Source organism: Cygnus olor, chromosome 5, assembly GCF_009769625.2.
Source record: "Cygnus olor isolate bCygOlo1 chromosome 5, bCygOlo1.pri.v2, whole genome shotgun sequence".
NCBI classification, from domain to species: Eukaryota; Metazoa; Chordata; class Aves; order Anseriformes; family Anatidae; genus Cygnus; species Cygnus olor.
In genome coordinates, this window is record NC_049173.1 from 18,511,240 (window position 1) to 18,530,301 (window position 19,062).

The 19,062-nt window shown below is 34.7% G+C and overlaps 1 protein-coding gene across 1 annotated transcript in view; it reads left to right on the plus strand.

The window, feature by feature from the left end:
• The window catches only part of EML5 (EMAP like 5), a 110,667-nt gene that overhangs the window by 19,590 nt on the left and 72,015 nt on the right, over positions 1-19,062 (plus strand). The window contains 6 exon segments of the mRNA XM_040559871.1: positions 2,162-2,321; positions 5,219-5,317; positions 5,927-5,995; positions 7,722-7,907; positions 15,467-15,578; positions 15,581-15,601. Coding sequence (XP_040415805.1) covers positions 2,162-2,321; positions 5,219-5,317; positions 5,927-5,995; positions 7,722-7,907; positions 15,467-15,578; positions 15,581-15,601 — 647 coding nt within the window.

Genomic DNA, 19,062 nt, shown 5'->3' on the forward strand with positions numbered 1-19,062 from the left:
TTTTTCAAACATAAAGGCTATCAGAATTGCAGTCGTGGAGTGGTGACCCTCATCTGATTGCCCCTACTTGTATTTCTGTGTTCCAGTGATGCACTTGCCTGAAATTGCACCAAACGAAAGTAGCAGAGCTAAGTATGGGATTGAAAAATCCTGACGTCATGTTTCATGAATCAGTCATAAGACTGCTGTATTTTTACTTTTTCCTCTTAGTTGTCTCCAAGCACAAAAAAAAAAAAAGTCAGTCTTCTCAGTTCCTTTCCCTTCTTGAATTTCTTTATTGTCCATCTGGTCTTCTCTCTCCCTCTTCACAGTGTCTTTGTAAAAATTAGATCATTTCAAATGCAACATTTTCTCGCCCTCCACATGCTTTTTCTTATTTCCCCATGCGTACGCCATCTGCCTGTGTGCTCTGGGAGATGTGCAGGTGTTGGTCAAGATTAGGTGGCAGAACTGAAGTGAAATGTCGTAAGTTTTGCTTGCCAGTTCCTTCATGCATTGCTTTTTAATTATGAGGTTGCTCTGTCAAATAAAGAAGGAAGCAGAGAACCAAAGAAATACCTGTGGAGTGGAGGAGAAGCAAAGTGGGGAAATATTGGTTGCTCGATCCTTGTACTGAGGATCTGTAATGCAGAATGGCGAGAAAGAGAAATTCCCAAAGAAACTTTGCAAGGCCCACAGTCTTTTTTATCTTTTGTGGAAACTTTGAAGATTAAATGGTTCCTCTCTTAGCATTTTGCTTGTGAAATTTGGCAACTATCTGAAATGCTATATGATAAGAGGAAAAATACAAAGGATAGAACATGGTGCAGCATGGCCTCATGAAATATGAAACAGCTTCTAACACGATTGTCTCTTTCTCTTTTTACTTGTAAGAAATATATACATCTTTAGAGTTCAATCCTCTGGTCATTTCCTGATAAAACTTATCCTGGCTATTTCTAAAATACATATATATAGAGAGAGAGAGAGAAAGGGGGAGAGGGAGAGAGAGAGACTCCCCTTGTCTCCACCCTTTGAACTTCATTCATCAAAATCAAATTTCAGGTGTAAGATCTTATCACTGCAAAGTGCTCAACCTTTCTCCTTCCCAAGTAATGTTGAGAAGATAAATACGTTAAGTATATGTTGGTGGTGGTTCTGCCCACCAGTCTCCAAAGATCGTTCCTCTGATTAGTAGGGGGAGGAAAAATTTTAGCCAAATTAAGTAGCTGGCTTTTGAAAGTTTATCTCCCTGACTCATGTTATTTTCAGATCACTTTGGCCTGCTCTATCTAGTCTGTGTAGAATCTCATCAAGTAACGTAGTTGGTTTTCTATTGCAGTGTGCTCTTACTTTTTTATTTTATGAAATATAAATCAACAGATGTCTTCCCTTGCAACTTGCTGCCATAAACAAAACAAAACCCATACCTTGCTGACTATCATGCTTTCTAGCATGATCCTTAATTTGTCAACACAGTTATGAAGATGCTCTGTAGACTTCGGAAGACTCTGAAACATGAACTTTAAGAAAATTCTCTGCAATGTTAGCAATGTGAAAAGTTAAGTTATTCAAAATGAACTCTTTGCATCTGTTCTAATGCAAACATAATCAAGTCAGTTCAGTCATCTGAAGTCTAGTCTGGTCATAGCATCTAGTTTAAGCTTTGGCTTGGTGTACAATCAGGTGAGAGGTATCTTAAGAAGATACCTCATATCCTTTCATGTAAAGGCATCAAAGTGTACGCAGGATGAAATACTTCTGGATATGCATATTTGTCTCCGTTGATTATAGATGTGTTGACAGATAAACACTGACTTTTTTCTTGGTCCTTTGTATATTTTAATTTCAAGAAAGAGAAAGGAAAAATAAGTATTTTTAGTGTATGGAAATCTGACTTAATTTGGTAAACCGAGTGTTTTAGAACAGCAGATTAATAACTTCTGCAATCAGTTTAATTGGAGAAATGCTTGAAGGTTCAAATTGGAGAAAGTTGGGGGCATTAACTGTATTAAAGGAAATATTACAGCAATTATGGAATCCGATTCAAAACTATATAAAATCTACTATAAATGGTAAAATACTATAAAATCACTTCTATCGAAAAACACTAATGCAAACAACTTAGGCAAATGTAGAAGTTTTATGCAAAAATATTTTGTATCTCTTTTTTCTTTGGCAGCCTTGCTTTGCATCCTGAACGTGTGCTGGTGGCAACAGGTCAAGTCGGAAAAGAACCGTATATCTGTGTGTGGGACTCATACACTGTGCAAACTGTATCCGTTCTGAAAGACGTTCATACACATGGTATAGCTTGCTTGGCTTTTGATTTAGATGGTCAGGTACGTAATTCATTTTTTTTTTTTTTTTTCAAACACGTAAAGAAACTCTGCATCTGTGAGAGCTCTTGTATTGTTGCAGAGATCGGAGGCTGTCCTTATTAAGATGATTGATACCAGATGGGGCTCTACTGAACACGAATGGAGGAAAGCCTAGTTGTAACTTGTTTCTGTTAAAACATGCTGAAATTATTGTAGGGAGGCTTTGAGTTTGTCAGATTGATCTACAGATTTTATCATTTTCATTTCTCACTGTTTGCAGCTTTCTAGAGTCAGCTGCTTTCTACAACATCATTTCTAGTTGACAGTGATGTCTTTTCTCTGTGTTGTTCTTGTCAGTGTAAACTCGTTTGTCAATTCCTCACTTGGGCAGCATTAATAATTTAAGGTCAGAATTTACCAGACTGTTTTGTTGGAGTACTCGAACTCTTTTCTTTTTTTTTAAGTATGCAGTTATGCATTCCCTGTGTGTATTTGAGAGATTTGAATGTATATCTGTGATTTGTTCTAGGAACGTTCAGAACTGATTTTTATGTTAAAAGCCATAAATGGTCAGAATTTAGACTCTGATTTTCTTAGCGTTTCCGTACGATCACCTTTTTCTTGGCACTTCTTTAAATTTTATGGTCTGAAAGGGAAGCTGGATACAGGTTTTTTTGAGATCTGGATCTCCAGAATTGTCTCCCTCTGGAAATGTCTCCATATGCAAAATATGTTTGTTTGCATCTTCCCTCTCCTTTTACATCCAGACTTGTCAGACTGCAGTACTCTCTGATGAGGTTCTTCTAGATACTCCCCATGAGGAGAGTTTAATGTTTGATAGTGATTTTAATTATTTGAAATATTTGACATTACATGGGATTTTGATTTACTGGAGTGGTACAGCAATGTACTGAAATCATGAAATAAGCATTATGTAGCAATTGCAGTGTACAGATGAATTGCATTGAAAACATGACTCCTATTACCAGTCTTAAATGCTCACCATTGCATTTCTGGGCATCCCCAGTTCCCAGGAAGGAATACATGGATTGAAGCCAGCTCAAGCCTGTTGCTTTCTTCAAAGTTTGTTTTATTAGTGGTCCAGTTTTATACTTTTGTTGGGCAATGTATACGCTCCACCCCTGCTTGTCTGGTTAGCTCAGGAAGACATTATTCTTTGTTATTTGTCTCAGACAATCTAGTGATATGCTGGTGCAGCTGTTTCATCTAACGCCAAGGTTATTCTTCAGTTTCCCTAGTGTTGAGATAAGTTCAGCTTTCTTTACAATACATTCTTCCATGAGATCATTAGTTGGTGGGTTTTTTTTGACCTTCTCCTTTGAGCTCTCCTTTAGTTGGTGGGTTTTTTTTGACCTTCTCCTTTGAGCTCTCCTTCACCGTGGAGATATGCTGATTGGTAACAAGATTTTCAGGTTCTTAAGAGAACTGAAAGCATCATTTAATACATCTTTTGAATGCCTTTGAAAGATAAATATATCAGTTCATATCTGGTAAGGCATTAGCCATTTTCTTGTTGTTTGTGTGTGAGCTGGCTATTATCATTTGTAAAGTCAGTCTACTTTTACACTTCTTTTTGTGCAGTCAGTCTGGAATTGACATTGTTAGAAGTGTAGCTGGAACTGAAAGTGATGTTCCTTCCAAGAATGTATTTTGGAGTATCTGAAAAATTGAAGTTGGCGTTAATAATTAAGGAGCATGAAGATCACTTATATTTAACGTTCTTTTCTTTCCTTCCCATAATTTTGGAGCTTTAGAGACAGATAAGAAATGATGTTATTGGAAATAAGTTTCTGTATTTGGGGGAAAAAAAAGTTTACATTTGTGGTTTGCTTTTGCTTGTTACAAACTCACTTTGACAATTTACATAAAAATTGAAACTAAATTTGTCTTGAATGTGTATGTATTAGCTACCGAACACTGAGAAAAAACTTTGTCGAAAAGATTTGCAAAGCTTTCATCTGTCAAAATTATCACAATTTCTGCATAAACTGAACAAGAAGACTTCACTTCCTTTAAAAATAATAATAAAAATATAAAAATCAAACTTCATTTTTTCTGTTCTTTAATACTGTTAAAATATCTCTGCTCAGAGTTTCTATAGTGAAAATAAAATTTTCACTGATTGTCAAGTATAGTAAGTGGGCTACTGGCTAAAAGGTCTGCGATGTTTGTCAAGAAATCGGCACAAAGCATCTTCACAGTTGAAGACAAGTCAGGCTGCAGAGTACAGGAGGATCTTAAACTTTTATTTTTCTATGCTTTTTGGTACAATCTCTTGTCTTTTCTGGTTTTATAGTTTAACTTGTCAAACTCTTTCTGAATGTACTTAATGAAACCAGTGTGTCTGGGACCTTGTTGGATTCTGGTTTCATAAAGGATTCCAAAAGGAATATTTACTCGTACTTGTTTTGAAGAATGAAGCAAAAAACTTTTGGCTTCTTCTAACTGTTCTAAATCTCTTGTTTCTAAGAAGTTTGAAGAAAATCTTTGTTTGTTTCTTTGTATCTCTTGAACTTTTTAAATAAATAACTTGAATTCTGCAAGTTATATGAAATTCAAAGTAAATGCAAGTAATTTCGTTAACTTTAGAGAGGTTATCTGTTTTTGCAAATGTCTCCTGATTATTGCTTGCCATGTATGTTATATGCGATAATGTATTATGAATCAGAAAATATGTTGTTATCTGAGAAAACCTTACTTTATGATCATGTCATGACTGAAGAGAGAAAGCTCTCGTCATTTGGAATAAGATGGTAAATTTTTCTTCTACATCGAAGTGTAGATACTGTTTCTTACTCAACTTTGTTGTGAATTTGTTCTTTCAAGTTGTTCTTTCTCTAGCCTTCACTAATACACTGAGTTATTTTTATTTATTTATTTAATTTGGCTATTTTTAGCGGTTGGTCTCAGTTGGTTTGGATTCAAAAAACACAGTTTGTGTATGGGACTGGAGAAAAGGAAAATTGTTATCAATGGCTCCTGGTCATACAGACAGAGTAAGTATTACTACGAATTTGAGTGTCAATGTAGTTTTAATTTGTTAAACCATGTCTGTGTATGCGTACTAGAGCTTTGTCTAAACAAAAAATATTTTACGTTACAGAAACTGAATTTGCATAAAGCTTGGATTTGTATTAAGATATATAAAGATATGAAAGATACATAAATTTATTTCTGAAATAAAATGTGTAGCTCATATATTTGTGTATGCTTTGTTGAGACTGTGAGCATGTAGAAGAATTGCAAAATTAAGGCACTTCTTAGACCTTTCCCAGTATGGAAAATCAAAATGCAAGTTCTCTCTTAGATTTCTCTAGTCTCTTAGATTTTCATAAATGAACCTTTCTGTTGTTATCTTCATGTGTTGTAATTAGTGTAGGAGAAAAAAAAAAACACCAACAAATAATATGAATTACATTTTTTTCAACTTCACTGTTGAATGAAGGGATAAAGAAGTCATTCTGGTAGTTCTATTTAAAGCATTTTAGATGGTCTGTTAATTTGGTACAAGTTCTTACTGTTTTCACTGTCCCTTGGGAAGACCATCTCTGCTGATATTGGTGTGGTTTTTCTTTTTGTTTTGTTTTTGTTTTGTTTTAATGCAGATATTTGATATTTCTTGGGACTTGTACCAGCCAAACAAGCTTGTCAGCTGTGGTGTCAAACACATCAAGGTAATGTAAGAAATGATACAAAATACAAGTAATTATTTCATAGATTAAAATGGAATCTAAAAGGAGTATGTATCTGAAAGGAATATAATATGAAAGGTCCTTCATAGGATTACTACTACTATTTCAGGACTGCAGTCATGGATCACAGATGACTGCACTAGGCATGTTACGATATATACAGTGGAAAAGCAGACAACCTCTGCTCAAAAGAGTTTGTGGCCTGGCAGACAAAAATGCAGAAAGAATAAAAGAGTTGTCAATAGTATCATATGGGACGATGGTGTCATAAAAATATGCACGTAACTGTGAGGTGAAATGAGTTGAGAATGCACTTCTTACAGTTTGCGAGAATACAGAAATACAATGGAAAGAGAAAGGAAAAACATTTTTTGTTTAATTCCTTTTTCTCTGCATGCTATTACTGCTTTTGTAATGGGCAAGGAGTGTTCAAAACAACAGGATTCATGATTTGGGCAGGCCATGTCTTCTTCAAACAGAGTGTTCTGTAAAAACACTGCTTCGTTTGATGCATGTGCCAACTGACATGCAGAAACAGCTGCTTTTTCAGACTTAATTGTGTCAGCAGGATTATCAATGCTTGGCTGCCATTAGATATGTTTCCTAAAGGAAGTCACTCCCTTATCCCATGCACTGCCTTCTGTGTTACCACATAACAGCAGTAGATGGCAGCTTGAAAGTTCTGTATTGCTCTTATGTGTAGGGTCCTATGGTGGGGAAAAAAATATTGCTTTTTTCTTAAAAGGAACTTTTAGATTAAGATATATTGGTGGTTTATTGGAAAAAGTCTGTAGTATCTTGGCTAGATTGCATAGCTCTTTGAGCATAGTGTTTACTGCGTCATTTGCAGATTTCCAAGAGCTTGATTGATATATTTTTTTCTGATTCAAGATCTAAAAGGACTGTGCCAATAATATGCTAACATTTGCCAGCTGCAATTTAATGTATTTACAGTGGCTTTATCATGTCAAAACCTATCCATCTATATAAGAAAAGCTTATTTGAGCAACTTTTAAGCTTTTTTAAAACATCTACAAAACCTTTTTTTAATTAAAAAAGGCATTTTAAAAATAATTGATGTTTCCTTAGAGAAAACTTTTAAATAAAAATCTGAATCCTAATGGTGTAGAGATACAGCTTGTTGACTTTACAGTGCACACTTATGTGTTTGAACATCAGGGTTTGATGGGAATATGAAAGACGGCTACTTTGTATGACCCTAAGTGGTTAAGTCTGTAATAAGAGCAGCCACTTGTAAACACAGCAAGTCACAACTTTATCAGAAATTTCTGAGATCAGATTGTATCTTTAAATGTGTAAAGTATAAATGCAGCATTTACAAAGTGAAAATGCGTCACTTGTGTCTTGCATCAGAGAAAAATCAGATAATTCTATTATGAAACCCTTTTCCAAAATAACTGAAAATACAGCTGATTTACAAATTATAATTTGGTCAAAGAATTACAATTTGATTTTTAATACTGATACGCGGAAACTCCTTCCTCCCTGTGTAGTCCACAGTGCAGATTTTGTAGAAAGGTAAACTCGGTTAACTAAACAAAAGGTTGTTAACCAAGTGGAGAACTAAAGCAGGGAGAAGGAGATGGAAGATGTACTTTGAAAGTGAAGTATTTCTCTCTCAGAAGAACATGTTAAATTATAGGAGATTAGCAAAATATCCATCTCTCTAAATCACTTTATCTTGCAGTTCTGGAGCTTGTGTGGCAATTCGTTGACACCAAAACGTGGTGTTTTTGGCAAAACTGGTGATCTCCAAACTATATTGTGCCTAGCTTGTGCAAGAGATGAAGTGACGTATTCTGGTGCACTGAATGGTGATATTTATGTGTGGAAAGGAATAAACCTTGTACGGACAATACAGGGAGCACATGCTGTAAGTATATCTCTTTAAATTAATATAAAATGCTAAACAGATTTCTTGAGAGCCAGAAAGGGTGGTGCAAGATCACCTGGTCTTTGCTCCTAAGCAATTCCCATGGTAGAGACTAATGATGTCTAATCTTTCTGTTTTGCTTTTTCTTTCCCTTGCTTAAGATTTCTGTTATGGTAGAAAGGGAGCGTTAGACCGAGAAATGCATTTAGATGTCCATTTGTGTATTTTTCCCATTGTAGTCGATGGGGATTTAGTCTGTAAACAATGCATTTATATTTTCCCTTAAATAGACACCTACTGCTCTGTTCATTTGCCCGTGTGTCTAGTGACATTTTTAGATACCAGAGTTGAATATGGGTCTACTTCATCTAACTGTATTTTGTGGATGTCTAATTTATCCAGAAGCATATCAGGTGGCCTGGACTCCTATGTTTAGTCAATGGGTGATGAAACAAAGAAATAGGTACCCAGAGAGCTTGTGGAGTGTCTATCCATGTATCTTCATTGGCAATAATCCAAATACAACTGGATGCGGCCCTGGGCAATCTGCTATTAGCTGACCCTTCTTTGAGCAGAGTTTGGACTGGATGCCCTCCAGAGTTTCTGGCCAACTTCAGCTATTCTGTGATCTTGTGAATTGAGTCCTACTGGCTAATCAAGTGGTAGTTCTCTAAAGTCCATTGATTCTACAGACTACTTAAGCCCAAACACATACCTTGTTTGTCGAGACGTGCTTAGTCATTTTAGCTTGAGTCAATCATTCTTACTTGTCCTATGTTGCTCTCTTTTACCGTATTACTTCAGCTTTTTAGAACAGTATACAGCTTTTAAAAGTAAAGACATCTCACAAAGTTTAATTTTTTTTTCAGAAGTGCATGGTAAGATTTTCTCTTAATCCAAAAGTTTAATGCAGCTATGAGCTGATTGTATTTTTGTTGCATAAGTATTCATTCGTATATTTTCAGTATTCTTTCAAAGTATATGGTTTTGTAATAAAGGCATGCAGCAAAAAAATCAGGATTTTGCGGTTTCATTTGTGTGTGTCAAACTATGAGAGTCCTCATTTCCTCTCATGTTGGTAAGTCAAATACAGTAATATTTAATGCAAGATTCAACTTCTAATGTGTCAAAGTATCATGAAAAAGAAAGGTAATCAATTTCTGGTTGTTTTAACCTATGAGATGTGAAACTGCTAAAGTAGCTTTGTGAAGCTGTATTATTTGCTAGTTGGAGGTAGATTCTAGTTTGGAAAGTATTGTACTTTCTAGATAATATTTGAAGTAGTTCACTTATTAACAATTTAAAATAATGTGAAAATACAAACATATGATTTCCTATATTCCTGCTTTGAAATTCTGCATAAAAATGGATGATAGGTAATTGTTCTTTCTCATGAGAAAGTGTTTTGGACTGGATGGGATGATGCATGTGACTGAAGTTGCAACCACTCCATAACTTGATTAGGTGGAACGGAGTGGACAAAAGGTGATGAATGATACATATGTGGGAAAGGTTGCAATGAGTCAGTCACTAGTAAGGAGACTTAATTTACTGATGATTGAGAAATGTATGTTTAGGAATGGTTGCAGCTTGTTGAATATACTTAAAATTTGAAAGGGTTTGGACTACTTTTTTTCAGACAGCTGTATAATATAGTGTATCTGATTATGAATAAAAATCTAGTTATGAAGAATATAAATGTGGGATCACATTTGAAATGATCCAACCGATAAACACAAGATGATGAGAGCTTGTTGCTCCATTACCATATGTGCTGCATCAGTTCTTTTCTTGAACGCAAGATCAAATTTGAAGTGCTGTGCTCCTTATCTTCAGTAGAGTCAGCGGACAGAGCTCAGGTGACCTTGGAGTAAGTCTTATCTAACCTTCTATTTTTGGCTGTCGTTTCGGTTCAATGGAATTGTAGTTTGCAGTGCTGAAAATTAAGTAGGTTCACTAGGCCATGGCTTTGGAATTCATTTTCACCAGAGATTAGAGTCACTACAAATCTCACCAATTTCAGAAAAAAAAAACGGTAAAATTTTTTCTGGAAGCTTACTTTCCAACAAATGAAACCTTGTTTCTTAATAAAATATTAGTTAAAGGGATAATTGTCAGATTATTGTAAGCACAAAGTATAACAGCTTGGAATAAGGTCCTCTTCGGACATACCAAACTATAACCATCATATTTTACAGTTAAAGTCACGTCTAACTTGTCCATTCTCTTAAAAAGGAAATGCAGGTGTAAATGATAACATTTGTGATGGGCATATGCTGCTAAAAGCACAGAGTGTACGTAGTAGGGAATCTATATAAGTTTACATTCAGTGTGCTATTATTGGAATTGTTATCCCTGTGTGCTTGTTTATCATGCCTCATCATTGCTCCTCAACAGGCTTGAATTAGACTGAAAATGTATTCAAGGGAAACATGTCTCATTATTTGCATAAAGTACTGTGTATTCCTGTCTTGCAACATAAATGGTAGGTACCTTGGATACAGGAAAATATTTTCTAAAGAATATTACTGATGTGGGGACACAATCCATCCAGCTGGCAGTGGTCTGCATTAATACAGCAAGCAGGTACTATTCAGTTTGACTGCCACTGTTATAGTTACCCTAGCTGAACAGACAACCTTAATTTTAAGAGTGGTTCAGTGTGTTCCAGTAAAAGCAACTGAGGAAATAGATAGCAACTTTAGCAGGCAAAATAAGAACTCACAGCTAAGCCAGATTATCTGTCTTCTGTTACAGCAATACTAAGAACTGTAACATGCAAAGAACATGTTTGAATGACTGGATAATTAGTTGGAAAAGGACTGCAGAGTTCACTGAATGTAGAAGTAGGAGTGAAAGGTAGGAAAAGATAGAAATGAGCAGGGATGAAGAGGCACAAAATGGATGTGTGGGGAGCACTGTATCGCAGTGGGAAATTGTGGAATTGTTTTGCAGATCTCCCCTAAATAATAATAATACTGAAAATTTTAAAAGGGAGTGAAAAAACAAGGCAACATGAAAATATATGAAAATTCATTGGCACTGGTGTGCCGTTTGGGACTGCAGGAGGTTATTTGTAGACAGTGCATCTGATTCTGGAAAGTTAACAATATATACTCTGGCTCTAAAAAAAAATAAATCTATCAGATGTTATATTTTGTACCAGTGCAACCAACAGACTATAGAATCTATTTTTAATTCATTTTAGAAGTTCTAAATTCAAGGTAGTCCATGATTATTAAGTACCTGAAACAGACTCAAGATGTTACTCAAGTATTAAAACAAGATATTATGCTTGTTTAAAAACACTGCATGCTTTAAAGTTTCTTGTGTGCTATGCTTTTGCCTTGCATAATAAATGTACATAAGATGCTTTCTCAGCAGCTGAATAATTTATTTTGAGATAGTGTTTCAGAGGTACACATTAAAGTTGTGTGGATTGATGTCAGAAACTGAGGTTAAATAACAGGCTTGAGGTTAAATAACAGGCACCCTGTTAGAACTATTGCACACCTATGTCAGCTGGCTGAACACTGATTAAATATAGATGGAAACAATATAATGAACTTAAACGAATGGTTTTAAGCTGGTATCATGTACCAACACATTAGTCATGCAGTATTTTTCTCCTACTGCTTAGGCTGGTCATGAATTTGAAAGTAACGGTCCACTTATCATTTCAGCTAATGAAAGGCATATAGACAACTATTTTTTCTTAGAGTAATATGCCCATTCTTCAACTGTTGTATGGATAATTCGTTAGATACAAAGATTCAATTCCAGTAGTGGCTCTCCTTTGTAAATGTATAGATGCTAATTTTAAATATTTGCAATCCATCTGCTTGTTGTGCAGTATATAGTGGGAGAGGCTATGTCTTAGAATAAGTGCCCAATATATGTCCTGCTTTATATGTTAGCGTATGTGTCCTGAACTGTATTTAGGACTAAAAAGGAAGCGCTGAACAGGCAAAATGGTTCTGTTTTCCATATTGCTCAGAAGCCAATTACTTTTCGAGCATGCTTGAAGTTTCCATGTGATCGCTTGTACTAATCACTTGTTTTCCATATGAATGCTTGGTCCTAATTACAGCTAACTGCAGTTACTTGTTTTTAGGAATTGCATAGTTAGAACTAGTGTGGTGGATTTTATATAAATGACTGAGTTTAGATAAACTAACAATTGATTTTTGTCCCTTGGAGGCAAGACAGGTCCAGAAGCACTAGGAAGCCTCAGGGCACCTCACTGTTGCAAATTTCTTGGATACAAGCAGTGGGAAAATATTCATGCAGTAGAGATCAAATTTTTGACAAGTTCTTGTTGTACTTATCCGTCTTTCAAGTATCATTTCTGGTCTATATGGAGATTTATTTTTTTGTTTGCTCTCATTAATTTCTCTTTTCCAATTTGAGGGAACACAGATGTAACACTAGCAGGTTATGTTGGAACAGTTGGAAATATTTTGCATTTTGAGAAGACTGCTGATTAATTTATTTCCAGAATTTTCCCATTCTTTAGGAAGTGTAATGAAAAATCAGTAACAGAAGATGATGATCCATATGGCAAATTTTGTAATTTTTAAGATGGGTGACTTTTATTTTGATTCAGAAGCACAAGCGATCCTATTTGCTCACATTATTTACTAAGATCAAACAAAGTCAGTGCAATTGTTTGCCTCATTACTGCTGGGAGACTAGTGACCATCAAGACCCAAACTACGTTAATGACAATTACGGATTGAAAGATAAAGAGAAACTTGAAGACTCCAAAGTTGCTTGCATTAATAATCCTGACAGTTCCTAAAAGGAAAGATATAGTGGAAGAATGATGACTGGCCGAGGCTACCAGAATAAAGAATCTGTCTTTTCTCCCCTAAGTGCGGGCCTAACCATTAAATAGCTAAGTAGCTCAGCTTAGCTTCCTCCATTAGATATTTACAGTTCCCACAGTAAGGGACCTTTTTTCTAGTTTCCATCAAATTCTACTACTCCAGTGGCACGTACACTGAAATGAGGATGTCCTATTGCATTTCAAGAGATTGAGCAAGCACAACATCTGCCAAATCTCCTTGGCAACCAGTATGTCCTTTTCAAGATAAGGATATTCTGTGAAATGGAAAACAGATTAATCCTGGATCCACTTGATCTTATCTTCAGAACATTTAGCCAGCTTCCCACATTGCCAAATGTCTGATTCTTTTTTTAATATGGACTAATTAAGCCATGGATTTTGGAAGGAGATAATTAGAAAAAAGAATAATTCTATTATCAAGATTGCATTCCAAAAAGAGCTTTAAAAGATTTAAATATGCCAAAACGTGGGCAAAACTCATTATATGGTACAAAATAAGCCCAAATTCCTCCAGCCTTATATTTGCTCAATGATGCTAAAAGGTTAATGCAGGAAAACACAGACAGAGACACAGAGAAGCAAATAGAGTTTGGGTTGTATTTTGAAAAATCTTTAGGCTCCTAAAGAAAGAAAGAGGATTTACAGAACATTAGAGATATGCGAGTTAGCCTTCTAATCTGCTTATGACTTAAAAATTGCACTACATTTCTCTTTAGGCACATGCTACTTCTGAAAATACATCTTCTCTTAGAAGTCGGTACCTTGAGGATGGATGTTACATGTCAAAAAATTGAGTTCTGTCACCCTGGTCTTTCAGTCTTGATTGTCATTTAACATTTTAACAATAATATGCTTTTCTTGTGAAAGCTGAGAAAGATTTATATTTTCAGTTTTTCTCAACTTCTGAAACAGTGATATGCTTGTTACCTAATGCTAGAGAAGCAAACAGTCCATATTTCACTATGGCGCATTCTGATATTTTGTTTAATTATAATTGGTGAAGAAAGCACAGCTTGGTAGGAGAGAATAGTTACAAGAACCTGGAAATTGTCAGAAACCACAACACTGGATTCTAATTAGTTTTGTAGTGTTTCACTTTACTTGGCTTCAAAAGCATCTCTCCTTTGAAAATTGCTTTCACTTTTGAGGATGCTGTACTTCATTGCTGTAAAATGTAGACCACAACTAAGGAAGCTATTGGAAGTTTGCTTTTATTCCTTTACAGAATTGAAAATTCAGAACTATATGATAGAGGATTTATGTGTATTATTAGTTGTTTTATCTTCTTTTGGGCAGTAGTTATGAAGACAGATTTTCCTTCCATAATTTTCAGTGCTTTCCTATTTGCATTTGTCGTAGCTGAATATTAAATACTTTTAATAAATGCAGAACTGTTTTAAAATTTTTTATAGGTTTATTAGCCAAAGTTGTCCTAGCAGTAATCTTGCTTAATGCAATGCATTAAATACTTACAAAAACAAGTTAGACTGGTGGTGAATTGTGTATGTACATAAACAAAAAAAATGTGTATTTGCTATTTGGGTAATACATTGCAGTTACATTTGTTATTAGTGGATATATGGAATATGGTAACTTTATTTTAATAATATGTAGAATACATGTTCCTGACTATTCCTTTGCTGAAGAAAACATATATCAAAGTAAGCTTAAGAAAATGTGTTAGGAAAATGTTGTTTCCTAATGGAGATTGGTGGAAATCTGACGTTTGGGGGAGTTGGATCCTGCCTTAAGGAAAGAGGAATGAAACTAAACTTTCTAGAGACAAGAAGCAGCATCACTATGATCATCGCTGTCATCATTATCAGAATGAAAGCAGTATTGAAACAATTCTCTTAACTTACTGTTTGTTGCAAACCAAGAATTGTGTGGGTTTTGAGTTAGGTGGACAAAGAGTACTTGATCAGTTCAGTACTGTAGTCTGTATCTTCAAAAGTGAAGCATTTGTGTGCATTATAAATTTGCACAGATTTACTGTACAAGGAATTAACTTGAAGTAGTAAATGGTTGTTGTAGGAGTTTGTAGTGGTGAATCATGGTAATGTTTGAGAAGTCCAGTCTATGAAATTAGACTATCAATTTTTAAAGAAAAAAGATATGATCTTTAAACTATTAAAATTCTGTACAGACACCTAATTTTTCTTATTATTGACTGTATTTAATTACCTAGCTTATGACAAAAAGAAATTAAGACAGATTTGCAAACTGTCAGACTTTTGAACTGCTTTCCTTCAGTTTAATTCTGGCTGTACAGTTAAACTAGTGTATTTTTCTCTTGTGTTAGAGCTCTCATTTTGACAAGTAACTCAGTTTCTGACAGTACGTTAGCATCTGTTCAACCCTCAGCTGAATTAATGTAATCTGAGAATTGTTTTGTATAGGTTCCTTGCTTACTGTCTTGAATAGAAATAGACAAAAATGGTTAGTTAAGTTGCCACGAATCAGAACCTAAATTCCTTTGTGTCATTTTTAGTTCCTTCGCAGCTTTCACAAAAACCCGTGCTATTAAAAATTCTTTTAAGGTTTGTGTTTACAATTCTGGCTCTTTCATATTTAAAACTTGTGTTAGTTGCATATTTTTATGCAATTTTCAGTAGCATAACAGGTAGGAGGACAATAGGAGAAGAGTTCCACTTTCCATATTGGTCACTCTGATCTGTATATATTAAAAATAATTTTCTTCTCTCTTCAGGCAGGAATTTTCAGCATGAATGCGTGTGAAGAGGGGTTTGCCACTGGTGGCAGGGATGGCTGTGTTCGCTTGTGGGATTTAAATTTTAAACCAATTACTGTGATTGATCTCAGGGAACAGACCAGGGATATAAAGGTAAGAAGAATGTTGTCACTTTCAGTGTTGCATAGGCTGGAAATTTTCCAGTGTTTTGAACAAGAAAAGACTTTAAAAAATAAAAAAAAAAAAAAGGGGGGGGGGGGCATAGATGTTGCTATGTACTGTTTTCAAGATAAGAAATGCTTTGTTTTGATGATGCCTGTTAATATGAAGATCACGTAGCCCTTCAAAGTTACTCTACAGCATACTATATACTATGAAGTTGTAAATAAGCCAATAAAATGTGTATTGGTTCTATAGCACAGCAGTTTTAACAAGGAACAGTAATGAAGCAAGAAAATTTAGAAAAGATGCTGCAATGAAAAACAGCAGAATGTAGAAATTGCCTATTTATCCATATTTTTAGAAAAAACTATTTGGAAGTAATCTACAGCTTTGTAGTACTTAGAACTCTGCTAACATATACCTATAACTTCAATTTACAGTTTGTCATGCTAAAATTTCATATCTAGCAGTCCAAGGTATGTTTCGTTAGTGGTGTTCTAGATATCAGTGCTTTAGTAAGCAGGAAAACAATATAATTAACTTTTAGCTTGGGAATTGCTTGCTCTGAAGCACTGATGTCATGTATAATAAATACTGCTTACATAGGCATTTGGTTTTCTTTTCCCCCAGTCACTTTGCTGTTTTCTAACATCTTGCTGAGTATTTGACGATGCAGTAGAATGTCTCATGACAATCAGATACATCATTGGCAATAAATAACTGATTACAAGCAGAGTTAAATGCTCGTATTCTGTAATTCATTTGACATTCCCACTGAGATTGTGAAATCTTCCAGCAAGATGAAGTACATTCCATTTTAAATGTCCTCGGGTACAGTGACTTTGTCATGACTGAGACAATTTAAGAGAAATAATCTCTTCCATCTCAAATCAAGAGACAAATGTTTTCATTTATTCTTCTCTTACTTCATAGAAAGATAAATTTTTTTCTGTGCAATATTTTTTTTAATCAGTGCTTAACTGACAATTTCGGATAGTCATTTCAGTGTCTGTCTAGTCTGACAGACTTATTTCAAAGAAGTAAATCAGAATTTGTTGTTTCTATTGTATTCAGTTTCTATTAAAGTCTAATGTTTCACAGTGATGTGTTTATAAATTGGCTCATCCCTTTGAATTAGACAGGTTAATCTAGTTTATAATATATTTAGTACATTAATATATTTGTCAAAAGTAAAGGAAAAATATGTTTGCCTTCACCTGCATTTCTGTCTTTCAGTATTCTATCACCCAATTAATTTAACATTTTTAAAATCAACTTAGCAGATCTGGAGTATCTCTTAAGAGAATTTGTACATTATTCAATGCATTTTGACATGGAAGTTTTCTGCTTTTGTGTCTCATATTCAAAATGCTACTAATATAGATGCATCTCTCATTTCTGTTATTTTTAATTTATATTTTCGCTTCAAAACAATCTATTTGTAGATATTTTCTCTCTCTTTCTTACAGTGTACTATTTAACTGTAACTCCTTTAGGTCTGTAACAAAAACAGGTATCTATTTGCTTTACCAACAGGAATAAATACCTAGTATAGCAGTGACTGCTATTAGGAAATCGTGAAACGTTTGTTAAATTTTCAGTTCTCTAAAAGTGTGTCTATCTTCAGTGATAAGTCTGGTGGTACACTCGTGAACCTTTGCGTGCATAAAATTTCCTGTAATTTGAGGAACCATAAAACATATCAATAACTTGATATTTGCCAAGGAAATTATCCCAAGGCCAAAAATTGTCACTTGCTATTGTGCTAAAAAAAAAAAAAAAAAAAAAAAAGGTTCAGATTTGGGAAAATACTATTGGAGCAAGGGGAAGAGAAAGAGAGACCTGTTCAGACATATCAGAAATTTTGGCTTTTAAACTCAGCTGCTGTTTCTCAGATCTATTGCATGTAGTTGAAAGTTGTTTCATTTCATTCTTTCAAACTTGTTCTCCACTCCACATCATTTCTTCTGCTTTCCGTGGAACAGTCATTTGCTATGAACTCTTTTGATTCCTTTGATTCATCAATTATGAGAACTCCACTTTCATTTTTCTTTGCTTGTGAAATGCACATAGCACAGCTAATAACTTGTTCTAAAATCGTGTCTTTCATAATTTTGATTTCCTTAATCTTTTCCTTTGGTCTTTTGCATATATGATTTTTCTTACTTATATCATTTTGAGGACTGCCTTTATGATCTGTCATTCTACACGTTTTCTTACTTGCATTTTCTGCTGCTCCTCTACTCTTATCTGTTGGTAATTTCATCTGTGAATGCTACCTCAAGTTCCATATCTCTCTGAATGGCTCAGAGTAATTAATTGACTCTAGATATATCTCCAAATAGTCAAATTGTATTTCAAAATATCTCCTTCCACCAAAAAAGTTCCAGATTACTAAAACAGATCTCTTAATCATTCTTCATCAAAGATTCTGGTTATTTCTTTCTTGATTTTTTTTTTTAAACACTGTAGGGCAATATAGAAATAAAATATCAATATAAAATGTTTAGATCTTAGGGCTGAATGGTAGGGTGCTATATTCACCAGTGCAGCACAATATGAACAAGTCTGCAAACCAAAACAGTTGGTGCAGAGGGCTTGATTAGCATAATATATATTCATTTTGATGAGTGTTTGAAGGGCATTACCTCTAGTCTGATTCAGTGGACTAAATATTACATAGCAGTTGGAGTGCACTGAGGACACTCCTTGAACACCTTTCAGTTCTGTTTCATATGGAAGTACTCTTACTGTGCATTTGAGGGCTGTCCTGTGATGCAACACATGGTAGGTAAGTAGGCATGATCAGGAACCTTGCTTTGAAAGCTTACTTTGTCAGAATTAAAACACTGATGCAGTTAAAACTGAATTGCTGAACCACACGTTCACTGTTTTTGCCTTGCAATTTTTCTTCTACATAATTTTAAAAACATAAGGCTCTTCTTTTCCCTCTACACAATCAAAAATATTTTTTCAGAGGACATCAACTCATACAGTATTCACTTCTCTCATTTGATGGGTAAAATTTTCTCTCCCTTATTACTCCAGAGTAATTTATCAAAGGCCATTCTTGACCCGCCGTTCACAAAAGTCAGTGTTTTGGTAGCAATGCCTAATGTAATTCTCTCTTCCATCTATTTATCTAGAGCTGAAATTGACAAAATTGACTTGCATTCTCAGATTGTAATAATTACAACCTGTTTTAAAAGGTGCATATTGGGGGGGTCTAAGATTGAGTTCTCCACATAGAACTATCCTAACTTTCATTTTATTATTCACAACCTTATCCACAATAAGTGCAGTTTGTGAGTGTTCAGCTCCACTGTAAACCTGGAAAGTAATTCCATCATAAACCCTTTTTCAATTCTTTTATATATTGTTCCACTGAGTTCTGTTTTTATTATTTTGATGGGAGGGGTGTCAGAAATCAGACACTAGGATGTTACAAGGAT